Source organism: Cebus imitator, unplaced genomic scaffold (assembly GCF_001604975.1).
Source record: "Cebus imitator isolate Cc_AM_T3 unplaced genomic scaffold, Cebus_imitator-1.0 Scaffold103, whole genome shotgun sequence".
NCBI lineage: Eukaryota > Metazoa > Chordata > Mammalia > Primates > Cebidae > Cebus > Cebus imitator.
The window spans coordinates 4565410-4577441 of record NW_016107418.1 but is presented as its reverse complement, the minus strand read 5'-3'; the positions used below and the strand labels follow the sequence as shown (position 1 = coordinate 4577441).

Genomic DNA, 12032 nt, shown 5'->3' with positions numbered 1-12032 from the left:
ACAGAGACTCACTCTGTCACCTAGGCTGGAGTGCAGTGGCATGATCTTGGCTCATGGCAAGCTCTGTCTCCCGGGTTCAAGTGATTCTCCTGCCTCACTCCCAAGTAGCTGGGATTACAGGTGCCCACCACCACACCTGGCTAATTTTTAAAGTATTTTTAGTAGAGATTGGATTTCACCATATTAGCCAGGCTGGTTTCAAACTCCTGACCTCAAGTAATTCACCCACCTTGGCTTCCCAAAGTGCTAGCATTACAGGCATGAGCCACTGCGCCCGGCCTATCATCTTTTTGAAGAGAGGGGTGAAAGGGATTCCTAGGATGTTGGGGAAGACTTTCCTGAAGTGTCTGGTGATCCTTGACTCTTATTTAAGTCTGAGGCACTAAGAGTTGGTGCACTCTGGATGCTCGGGGGTGTTACTGCGTGGCTGGCACTTTCAACAGGGAAAAGCCTCCCTCCCTTGTGTTCATATTTGTAGATCTTTTTTCTTCAGACATTCCCCAAGAAGGAATGCTTCAGTCTTTTTGGATGGGAGTAAAAGCCAGGCTGCCTGTGTTCTAGGAGCCAGGTGGAACAGGGTGTCGGGGAACTGTCTCACCAGTCAGTGTAGACTTTGATGTGATATTCCTGTTTCCAGTGTATTTCCTCCCCCTACCTTTAGCTATGCCTAGAGTCCCAAGTTCGAATTCTCTAATTTACCTTTCTTTCCCAGGGAATAAAACATCCTGGGTTGGGTGGACAAGGAGCAGCCCAGGAAGGGAGAAGGCATTCTTAAGTGGAGTTTTAAAAGCCGCCCCTCCTGTTTTCTCTCCTCTTAATTCCCATTTTGTACTTACCCACTGCCTCCTACTCCTGAGCTTTTTGTAGGGAGGGGGAAGGTTCTGTAGCTCAGGTGGGCTTATTTACTTGGGATAGTAAATGGGGAAATTCACCTGCTGCCCCCAGTTAGTAGCCTATGTGTACAAAATGCCAGAGGTTTGTCTAGGGCCTGTTGCATGCCACACCAGAAGCCAATCACTGAGACAATGAGTGTTGTCAGGGAAGAAAGCTTTGATTGGGTGCTGTAGCTGAGGAGATGGGAGATAAGTCTCCAATCCATCCTCCTGACTTACTAAAATTGGAGTTTTTAAAAATTATTTTTATTTTTCTCTAAATAGAATAATCAGTTTATAAGTTAGGGGTTTATATAGCAGGAAGAAATATAACCATATGTGAGAAAACAGGAATTAGGGAGAGATAAGGAAGAGGAGTTGGTCAACGGGAAACACATGGTCTTAGGCAGTCACGATGGGTGAGGAGCCTGACTTCTCATGGTCCAGATGAGATGATCTAGTAAGTTTTAGTTTTTTAATATTACCTGGGAGGCCTGATGGGTGATTGCCTGAGAAAGCAGTTCAGATAAGACAAATGTAACTTGCCCAGGTTTCAAGACTGGGAGGGTCAATTTCTATATTTAGTCAAAGAAACCATAAATGTCAGTTCTGTGGGACAGCTGGGCTGATGTCATAGTGATGGCCTTTCCTGTCTCCTGATCTGGGTAAGTGGTCCACAGCTTTGTGGCTTTTGTGTCCCCTCTTGCTCTTGGTACATGTGGCCTTTTGCCTTTTCTCTCTCTCCTCATTTCATTGAAGAGGGAAATCGGTAAAAATGCATGTATTTGGTCTGTCATGCTTAACTGGAAATATGGCATATATTGTTTTTCTATAAAAATAAGATTATACTATACCCATACCTTTGGGATCTATAAAACTCACTAAAGTAGTTCACTATTTGTTGCATTTTAGCTGATTCTGTCACATAGAAATTTTAGGATAATGAAAACTCCTGGAAAATAGTCAATTTTCAAGGGAATTAAAATTCCAGATTTGTTAAAATGTGAATATGAGCTTATAAAGAATGTCTTTTTAATTTTCAGATTGTGAGCCATGCCTTTAGTGAAGAGGAACATTGAGCCCCGGCACTTGTGCCGGGGAGCTCTGCCTGAAGGGATTACCAGTGAACTTGAATGTGTGACCAACAGTACTCTTGCCGCTATCATACGCCAGCTGAGCAGTCTGAGTAAGTCATCTTTTCCTGGTTACCAATGACATTAACTTTTTGTTAGCAAATTGATTTTAATAGTTAAGTGATTTTTCAAAGAGAATGCAACTTTAAGAAAAAGATTCTTTCTCCTTCTGTATTTCCCAGTGTAAAATTGACCACTGCACCCATACTGGGCTTGTGATACTCAGCTTTAGGCAATGAAGATGTGATGCTGTTACCAACTCACAAATTATTAGATAAGATCAAATGTGCAGATTTAAAACAGTGTTAACTTTTAAAAGCTTTTGAAAATGAAGATAATTGGAAGTTTTTTTTTTAACTTTAGTGACTTATTTTGTTAAATTTGAATAGAAACAATTGTTTTGTTTTTTAAGTGTAATAGATTGAAAACTAGTTAACACCTGTGATATACCTGGCACATAGTATATACTCAATAAATATTTGTTGAATAACATCCCAAATGAACCATAGTATAAAGCCAAACAATATATTTGCTGATTTTAGCCCACTAAAAGTTAAAATGCAGATACTGACTTCCAAATTGAGGTGAACAGATCACCTGATTATTATATGTATGTGGTACCATGTATATATTTGCATGCATAGATGTATGGCAAATACAAGCATAGGAAGAAAAGACTTCTTCTTATTCTAATTTTGAATATTATATTAAATATCCAAAAACTGTTTCATTTTATAAGACTCAAATATGCATGAAAATGCTTTTTCCTTCAAAGCTGTTTGAAGTTGCACTATTTTCCCCTTAACTTTTACATTTATTTCATGATCTTGTTTTCTCACTTCATCCTACTCCTTTTCAGTTTAGATGGTTTATGTGGCATTTTTGGTGACAGATTTTCACGAATTTTTCAGAAACTCTGTTAATAACTAGAAAATCTTCCATGAAATGTCCCATATTGGTAGCCTCAAGCATAGGACAAATTTTTTTGTTAACTACTTTTATTTATTTTGAAGAAACACTGCAGATAAGTATTGGTTTCTTTAATAGAGTTATACTGTATTGTTATTGATATATTTTTAAATATCTATAATCATTAGCTAAGGCAAAAGTAACTGGAAATTATATAAAATGTTTTTTAAAATAAATTTTTTCTGGAATCTAAGCTAATTACAATTGATTTTTGGTAGTGGTTATTGATAAAATAACAAATTCACACAATTACATGAAGACTCCTTGTAAATTATTGAAGAGTAAAAATGTTTCTGTTTGTATTTATTTTTGTAGGAATGCTTTTAGTCTCTTGTTTTTATGACTGTAATGTCTGTTGGCACAAAGTATAAATGATGAAAGCCAACATAAACTGTCAGAGTTTTAATAATCAATCTGTACCTCATGCTGTAATATTCAGCAGAGTGTTGTATTAGTTGTGTTTATGGTGTTTGCTTGGCCACAGTCTCCTGTAAGTGAATCTGCCCACGCGGTATGCCTTGTTCTACGTGGCCCTTGTGGTAAATAGAGCAGTAATAGCCCCTCCACATATGCCCATGTCCTTATTCTTGGAACCCGTGGTTGTGTTCTGTTACATGCAAGAGGGAATTAAGGTTGCTAGTCAGCTGACTTTAAGAGAAGGACATTATCCTGGATTATCTGGTTGGGTTCAGTATTATCTAGTTGGGGAAGGAGGGAGGTAGAATAATCAGTGCGAGGGTGACGTGATATGGGGAAGACCCAACTGCCATTTCTGGCTTTGAAGGTGAAAGAAGGGGCCATAAGCCAAGGAATGCAGGCAGAGTTGAGAAGCTGGAGAAGGCAAGGAAATTGATTCTCTTCTAAAGTCCCCAGAAAGAATACAGATCTGCCACTACCTTCGTTTTAGCTCAGTGAAAATCATTTCTGACTTCTGACATCCAGAACTGTAGGATAATAATTTGTGTTATTTTAAGCTATTAGGTTTGTGGTAATTTGATACAACAGCAATAGGAAACCATTCGAGCTTTGGTTGTGTTTTGTAACACGCTGTCTACCGTATCCTCATGATTGGACCAGAAATGGGAACCTGCCTCGTGGATAGTCAGTCCTTAGTTAGGCTATTGCAGTGCATTTCAACCTGGCTTCTCTATCAGAATCAGGTGGGGAGCTTTAAAGCAGTATGCTAGGGGGAGGCTGAGGCGGGCAGATCAGGAGATCGAGACCATCCTGGCCAACATTGTAAAACACCATCTCTACTAAAATACAAAAATTAGCTGGGCATGGTGACGCATGTCTGTAGTCCCAGCTACTCGGGAAGCTAAGGCAGGAGAATTGCTTGAACCTGGGAGGCGGAGGTTGCAGTAAGCCGAGATCGTGGCACTGCATTCCAGCCTGGCAACAGAGCAAGACTCCATCTCAAAACAAAACAGGATGTTAGGAATCACCCCAGAGGTTGTTGTACTTCCAGTAAGCACCAGAGATGACCCACAAAATTAGCTACCCATGTGTCTGGATTGAAAAGATGAGCTGGGTTGGTCAGATCCTTTCAGGAAGTTTGAACTAAGAAATGCAGTGAATTTGTTGGTCTCCTAAGGGACCTACTGCTAAAATGTCATCTGGGGCTGAAGAAGCCGTAGTGACCACCTCTTAGGCAAAGTTGTGGGAGGGGACAGAACCCAGGAGGAAGCAGAAGGAAGCCAGATGGTGAGGAAAGGCAAAAGGAGAATGTACAAAGAGAAGCAAGAACATGAACGAGACTGCAAGGCCCACAAGGTGGATGCAGCAGCTGCTTCTAGACCTGCCCAGGATGGCTTTCCTGTCCTATTTGCAGTGCAGGGCTTGGGTGTCCTTGCAGTGACCCTTCCTCACTTTAGGTTCCCTGACTGTGTCTGGGGCTTACAACCCAAAGAGCCTTACAGAAAGAGGAGCACAGTGTTATGTACTGCCAAAGATACAATTTTAGAAAATGAAGATAACTCAGTACAATGAACTGAGTGTTTGTGTCTCCCAGCAATTCCACATTGAAATCCTAATCCCATTGTGATGGTCTTTAGAGGTAGGATTTTGGGGAAGTAGGAGGTCATGAGGTGGAGCCCTCATGAATAGGATTAGTGCCCTTATTAAAAAGGACTGAGAGAGATATCTTGCCCCTCTGCCTAGTAATGCCATAGCAATGAGGCACTGTCTTGAAGAAGAGAGAGCAACCCTCACTAGACATCAAATCTGTTGGCACCTTGACTTTGGACTTCCCAGCCTCCAGAATTGTGAGAAGTAAATTTCTGTTGTTTATAAGCCACCTACTCTATGGTCTTCTCAGATTACGTATGCTCAGATTACCTATGACACTGAGTTACCGATTGGTGATAGAATATCAAAATAGATTATCTGTAGTTTATTAGTGTTTATTCATTCACACCCCTCTAAGTACAGCAGACAGCAAATAACTTTGAATTGGGTTCTACTTAGAAGTTAACCACATTTATAATTTTTAAAGTAATTGATAAGTCCTGTCAACGTGACTATAAAATAGGAAACAGATATGCATTTATTACAACCTGCTACAAGACAACACTAGCACATAGTAAATGGCATCAATGTTTTGCACGAGTCTTTAGTTGTTCGTGGTTTCCCACTGGATATTAATATATTACAGGGGATGAGGAAAGTTATATGCAAATGTATATGAGCTAAAGTTGTTAGGAAGAATAAGATAATTTAAAGGAATGTTTTTATGTTATTTTTAAATTTTGTAATCAGATATTTTAAAAGTTTTAGGACTGTATGAACTTATAATATTAAAAGTCTTCTTTTACAGAACATTCATTCCTATGATAAGCTAAATCATAATCCTTTTTAAAATTCCTTTGTGTACCTACCTGACCGTTATTCAGTGGGTCCAGATGAGAATGGATCATCTTAATCCTTCCCACTTCCCTGCTCACCCCTCACACCTGTGTCATCACCTCCCACCCTTACCTCCACTCTCCATAGCAGAAAATTGTTTTCAGATACAGATTGGGATAGATGATGTATAATTACCTGCCTCCTATAAGTGATACAGAGGGGGACTAGACTTTCTCTACACATGTATCTTAGGGGAAACACCAGCACAATTTAGGAATTTGCCTTGAGCCTACACCGGTCATCCCTGCCTGAGCAGCAGGGACTTGCCTTGGAAGACCTTCTGTGAAAACCCAGGGCAACTAATTGTTCTAGGGAAGGAAAAACAGACCAGGACTCCAGAGGGAGTTTCTTTCGTCTTTTCTAAATAAGAAGAGAGTTACCTGATCATTCTGATTCTTGTCACATTTATGGGGACAGTTCAGGGTCATGAGGATTTAAACGACTTTGCATAAGGCAAGAAAAGAAGCTGCTCTTAGATACCAAGTGGAATTCTGAAGGCCCTACAACTTTACATAACTTTTGGGAAATCTGTGAGTTTTAAGCTCTGAACATGCTCCTACTCCAGCCAAATCAGACACTTGACTTCAGGGGCCAGAAATTTTGTCAGTGTTAAATTTTTAACAGGGACAATTTTAACAATTTTAACAATTCCCTTTGTAGGGAATTGATTCCATTGAGACCATACTGAATTTAGTAACAGTCGTAGAAATGAAAGAGAGGAAACTTGTAACATGAATGATCATATAGTTTAAAAAGATCACCACATTCAAAGTTTGTTCAATAAATTTTTTTTTTAAGTTTTTCTTAATTTTCAGATTTTTTTCCTTTGTTACTTCTGATAGAGTACAGTTTGAGTAATCAGAGTGGCCAGGGGAGGAAAGCCACTTGCCAAAACAGTTTTAAGTGTATTACTTGGTTTTCCAGCTATGGAATTTAGATATTTTTTTCTTCAAATAATGACAGTTTAATGTAGCAATTAACGTTAAATCAGGAGTGCTTTTTCATCGTTTTCCTTGATTAATAATCTAAATGCTTTTTCCTGTCAGCTAGTTGCTCAATTAAAATCACAGTATCTTGTAATCAAATTCCTACTGATATTATGATGTAATTTCAATATAATTTGCTTAAAAAGGTGATGGCATTTGTGCCAAGGATGAAAAAACTTCTTTTTAATACTCGTAGGTTTGGTTTGCTACTTTTTTTTCTTTGTTCTTGTGATAATAGCTGTTTTTCCCTCCTCCCCCTTAAAATTCTTCTCAGGATGTCACAAAGAAAGGAGTTAGAATTTTAGTGAGCCCTACTGAAAAAAAAAAGTTTGGCTGCATTGATGGTAATATTAAGATAATATAGAAAATTTAGCACAGAAACACACAAAAGAGTCAACTTTACAAAATTCCATTCATCAGAAAAAATTATAATCCTTTGAACATATCTTTATAAAAATGGGATCTCATTGTACATGTGGTTTTGTAGCCCATACTCACTGTGTAGTAAACATCTGTATTGATTCTTATAAGACAGATTTTAAAATAGCTGGAGATTATTATAGTGATATACCATAATTATTGAACTATTATACTAATGTTGGACACCTTGTTTCTTTGCAGGGAAACACTATTATAAATTCTTATTCAAAATCATTACATACATCTCTAGTTACTTTTGATTTTTAAAGATTTCTCATATTGTCACAAATGGCCTAAAATTCTGTGACTCCATTAATTCTAAATATACTTCTCTCTTTACAGATCATTATACAATCTATTTTTATTTAATTTTCATGTATGGAGTAATGCAAATGATAAAGGAATTCTATTTTCTTCTCAAATATTTTTAAGTGATTGTTTTTATTAATAATCCTTAAGGTACACATTGTATTTCCCAGTAAACCAACTACATTCTTCTAATATATTTGCTTTTTATAATTGGATCTGAAGTTTGGAGATGTGGTAATTGACATAAGTGCAGTTCTATTCAAGACAGAGATTTAAGCATTTTAAAGGCATCACTGAAAAAATTTCTTGGATGTTTTTAGCCAAACAAGATTTTTTGGGAAGAACTAGATTATAAGTACATTTGTATACAGTTTAAGGCTAGGGTTGTGGGTAAGTTAAGATAAAATATATTGAGGTATCTGAACAGAAGTTGACTGGAAGGAACACAAGAATTTAAAATTTTTTAATGCTGCAAACTTAGTTTTTGCATCTCTCATAAACAAAGATAGAAAGCCAGTGCAGGTAGGTAAACAGCAATGTATACTTAGGAAACTAGAAGTTCGAAGTTCTGTCAGCAGGAGAATTGAAGGCAAGTATAAGAGCCCTACCATCCACACAAACGGCAGGATTATAGGGGATTCACAGACTCTCCTGACTCACCATTTGACCCGGAATGTCAGAAATATTTTCTTAAGGGTATTGTAGAAGTAGTTATTAGTTAGGTTGTTTTTTATTTCTCCTTCCTCCATATGGATTTTAATATAGCAAGATTTAATGCATCATAATTTTTAAGAGCACAAGTTAGAGAGTCAGCCAAATCTGAGTTTTCAGTTTTGGCTATCACTAAATTTATCCGGTTTTTATCATCTCTCTTGTTTGTGTTTCATATAATTATATCTCATATCAGGTACATGATTGTGATTATCAGCAGCCTAAAGTAGTAGCTTTCCTTAAAAGATGCCCTTTTATGGGAGTAAATGTTCTCTGCTTTAATCTCCTGTTCTTTTACACGCATTGTCTGGCAAAATAAATAAAAATAAAAAATATAACAGCCTTTGAGCCAAAAAGGGCTCCTGGGCTTGAAACTACAGAAATAATAAGCACCCGTACTTAAGGATACATAAATGGGTACAAATGTGGTTATAAATAGGAGACAGGTGGAAAGGAAAAAAATGTGACCTGTAATCAAGAGAAACAGAAATTTAGTCAGTAGAAGCAAGATCTACAGATGACCCCAATTTTGGAAATAACTGCTAAGTACTTTAGAGTAGTTATGGAAAATATATTGAAGAGGTGTCCATTTTCTGGTCTGGCTTTTAAAGAGCTTGGAAGTCACTCCTGTCAACACAATCAGAGAAAGCTCAATAATCTGAAAACCAGCCTTTTGAAAGATCCATCAAAGAACTGAAGTTACAGGACAAACTCATGCCCTTTCTGTGAACAGAAAGCCTTGTGGGAACCATTTCAGGGTTGCAAAAACTTCCTGAGTTGTTGGAGGCTCAATGAGAAGTTTGAGAGTTAAAAGCTAAAAATGAAAACTACAGGCAAATATCCATGAAGAATATTGATGCAAAAATCTTTAATAAAGTACTGGCAGACCAAATCCAAATCCAACAGCACATCAAAAAGCTTATCCACCACGATCAAGTAGGTTTCATCCTGGGGATGCAAGGCTGGTTCAACATAACGCAAGTCTATAAACGTAATTTGCCACATAAATAGAACCAAAGACAAAAGCCACATGAATTTTGAGAAGATGCAGAGAAGGCCTTCGACAAAATTCAACAGCTCTTTATGCTAAAAACTCTCAATAAACTAGGTATTGATGGAACGTATCTCAAAACAATAAAAGTTATTTACGACAAACCCACAGCCAATATCATACTGAATGGGCAAAAACTAGAAGTATTCCCTTTAAAAACTGGCACTAGGTAAGGATGCCCTCTCTTACCACTCCTATTCACTATAGTATTGGAAGTTCTAGCCAGCGCAATTAGGCAAGAAAAAGAAATAAAGGGCATTCAGTTAGGAAAAAAAGAAGTCAAATTGTCCCTATTTGTAGATGACATGATCGTGTATTTAGAAGACCCCATCATCTCAGCCCAAAACCTCCTGAAGCTGATAAGCAACTTTGGCAAAGTCTCAGGATACAAAATCAATGTGTAGAAATCACAAGCATTCCTATACACCAGTAAGACAAACAGAGAGCTGAATCATGAGCAAACTCTCATTTACAATTGCTACAAAGGGAATAAAATACCTAGGAGTACAACTAACAAAAGATGTGAAAGATCTCTTCAAGGAGAACTACAAACCACTGCTCAGGAAAATAAGAGAGGACCAAACAGTTGGAAAAACATTCCATGCTCATGGTTAGGAAGAATAAATATTGTGAAAATGGCCATACTGTCCAAAGTAATTTATAGATTCAGTGCTATCCCCATCAAGCTATACCATTGACCTTCTTCACAGAACTGGAAAAAAAAAACACTTTAAACTTCATATGGAACCAAAAGAGAGCTTGCATAGCCAAGACAATCCCAAGCAAAAAGAACAAAGCTGGAGGTATCATGCTACCTGACTTCAAACTATACTACAAGGCTACAGTAATCAAAACAGCATGGTACTGGTACCAAAACAGAGGATGAGACTAGTGGAACAGAACAGAGGCCGTGGAAGCAATGCCACACATCTACAACCATCTGATCTTTGACAAACTGGACAAAAACAAGCAATGGGGAAAGGATTCCCTGTTTAATAAATGGTGTTGGGAAAATTGGCTAGCCATGTGCAGAAAACAGAAACTGGACCCCTTCTTGACACCTTACACTAAAATTAACTCCAGATGGATTAAAGACTTAAACGTAAGACCTAACACAATGAAAACTCTAGAAGAAAACCTAGGCAACACCATTCAGGACATAGGCACAGGCAAGGACTTCATGACTAAAACACAAAGTGTCGACAACAAAAGCCAAAATAGACAAATGGGACGTAATTAAACTTAAGAGCTTCTGTACAGCAAAAGAAACAATCATTAGAGTAAACCAGCAACCAAGAGAATGGGAAAGAATTTTTGCAATCCACGCATCAGACAAAGGGCTAATATCCAGAATCTACAAAGAACTAAAGCAGATTTACAAGAAAAAAACAAACCCATTCAAAAGTGATCGAAGGATATTGAACAGACACTTTTCCAAAGAAGACAAATATGCGGTCAACAAACATGAAAAAAATGCTCATCATCATTGGTCGTTAGAGAAATGCAAATCAAAACCACATTGAGATGCCATTTCACACCACTTAGAATGGCGATCATTAAAAAATCCGGAGACAGATGTTGGAGAGGATGTGGAGAAAAAGAAACACTTTTACATTGTTGGTAGGAGTGTAAATTAGTTCAACCATTATGGAAGACAGTGTGGTGATTCCTTCAAGGATCTAGAAAGAGAAATTCCATTTGACCCAGCAATCGCATTACTGGGTATATACCCAAAGGATTATAAATCGTTCTATCATAAAGACACATGCACACATATGTTCATTGTGGTACTGTTTACAGTAGCAAAGACCTGGAATCAACCCAAATGCCCATCGATGATAGACTGGACAAAAAAAATGTGGCAGTATACACCATGCAATACTATGCAGCCATAAGAAGTGATGAGTTTGTGTTCTTTGTAGAGACCTAGAAACCATCATTCTCAGCAAACTGACACAAGAACAGAAAACCAAAGATCGCATGTTTTCACTCATAGGCAGGTGCTGAACAATGAGAACACTTTGGCACAGAGAAGGGAAAAGCACTCACAGCGCTAGGTTGAGAGGGAAGGGAGGGGAGGGGAAGGACAGTGGAGGCGGACGGGGAGGATGGGGAGGGGAAGGGCAGTGGAGGCGGACGGGGAGGATGGGGAGGGATAACACCGGGAGAAATGCCTGATGTAGGCGATGGGTTGGGGTGGGTGGGGATGGAGACTGCAAACCACCATGGCATGTATGTACCTATGCAACAGTCCTGCAGGATGCAGGACATGCACATGTACCCCAGAGCTGAAATACAATTAAAAAAAAAAAAAAGCTCCAGAGGGGCGTCCACACTTGTGTGTTTTACTGCCAGCAACCTTACCAGGTTTTTACAGTGAAGATTAGAGAAAAATCTTGTTCATCCATTCAGGAGAGGGGAATGGACTTTAAAATAAGCCCAAAACATTCGACTCTTTTTAACATGGCTGCCCTCAAAAGAAAGTATTTCAACTGAGCCCAACAGACTGAGATTTTACCAGAGCTTAACAGATCTGGTTGGAGGGAAATACCCAACTCCAGTCAACTCTGATTATCCTAACCTGAGGGGAAGTGGGAGTGAGACCCAGGACCCCAGGCTCACTAGAAGGCTGAGACCCCAGTCACAGGACTGTAAACACTCCTCTTTCACCCCCCCC

At 38.5% G+C, this 12032-nt stretch overlaps 1 protein-coding gene across 4 annotated transcripts in view; it reads left to right on the top strand.

The window, feature by feature from the left end:
- The window catches only part of WASF3 (WASP family member 3), a 116921-nt gene that overhangs the window by 66965 nt on the left and 37924 nt on the right, over positions 1-12032 (top strand). For all 4 annotated transcript variants that reach the window (XM_037741696.1, XM_017537528.2, XM_017537525.2 and 1 more), the window contains one exon: positions 1916-2058. In XM_037741696.1, coding sequence (XP_037597624.1) covers positions 1926-2058 — 133 coding nt within the window. In that variant the 5' untranslated portion in view covers positions 1916-1925. The remainder of the gene's footprint in view (positions 1-1915; positions 2059-12032) is intronic.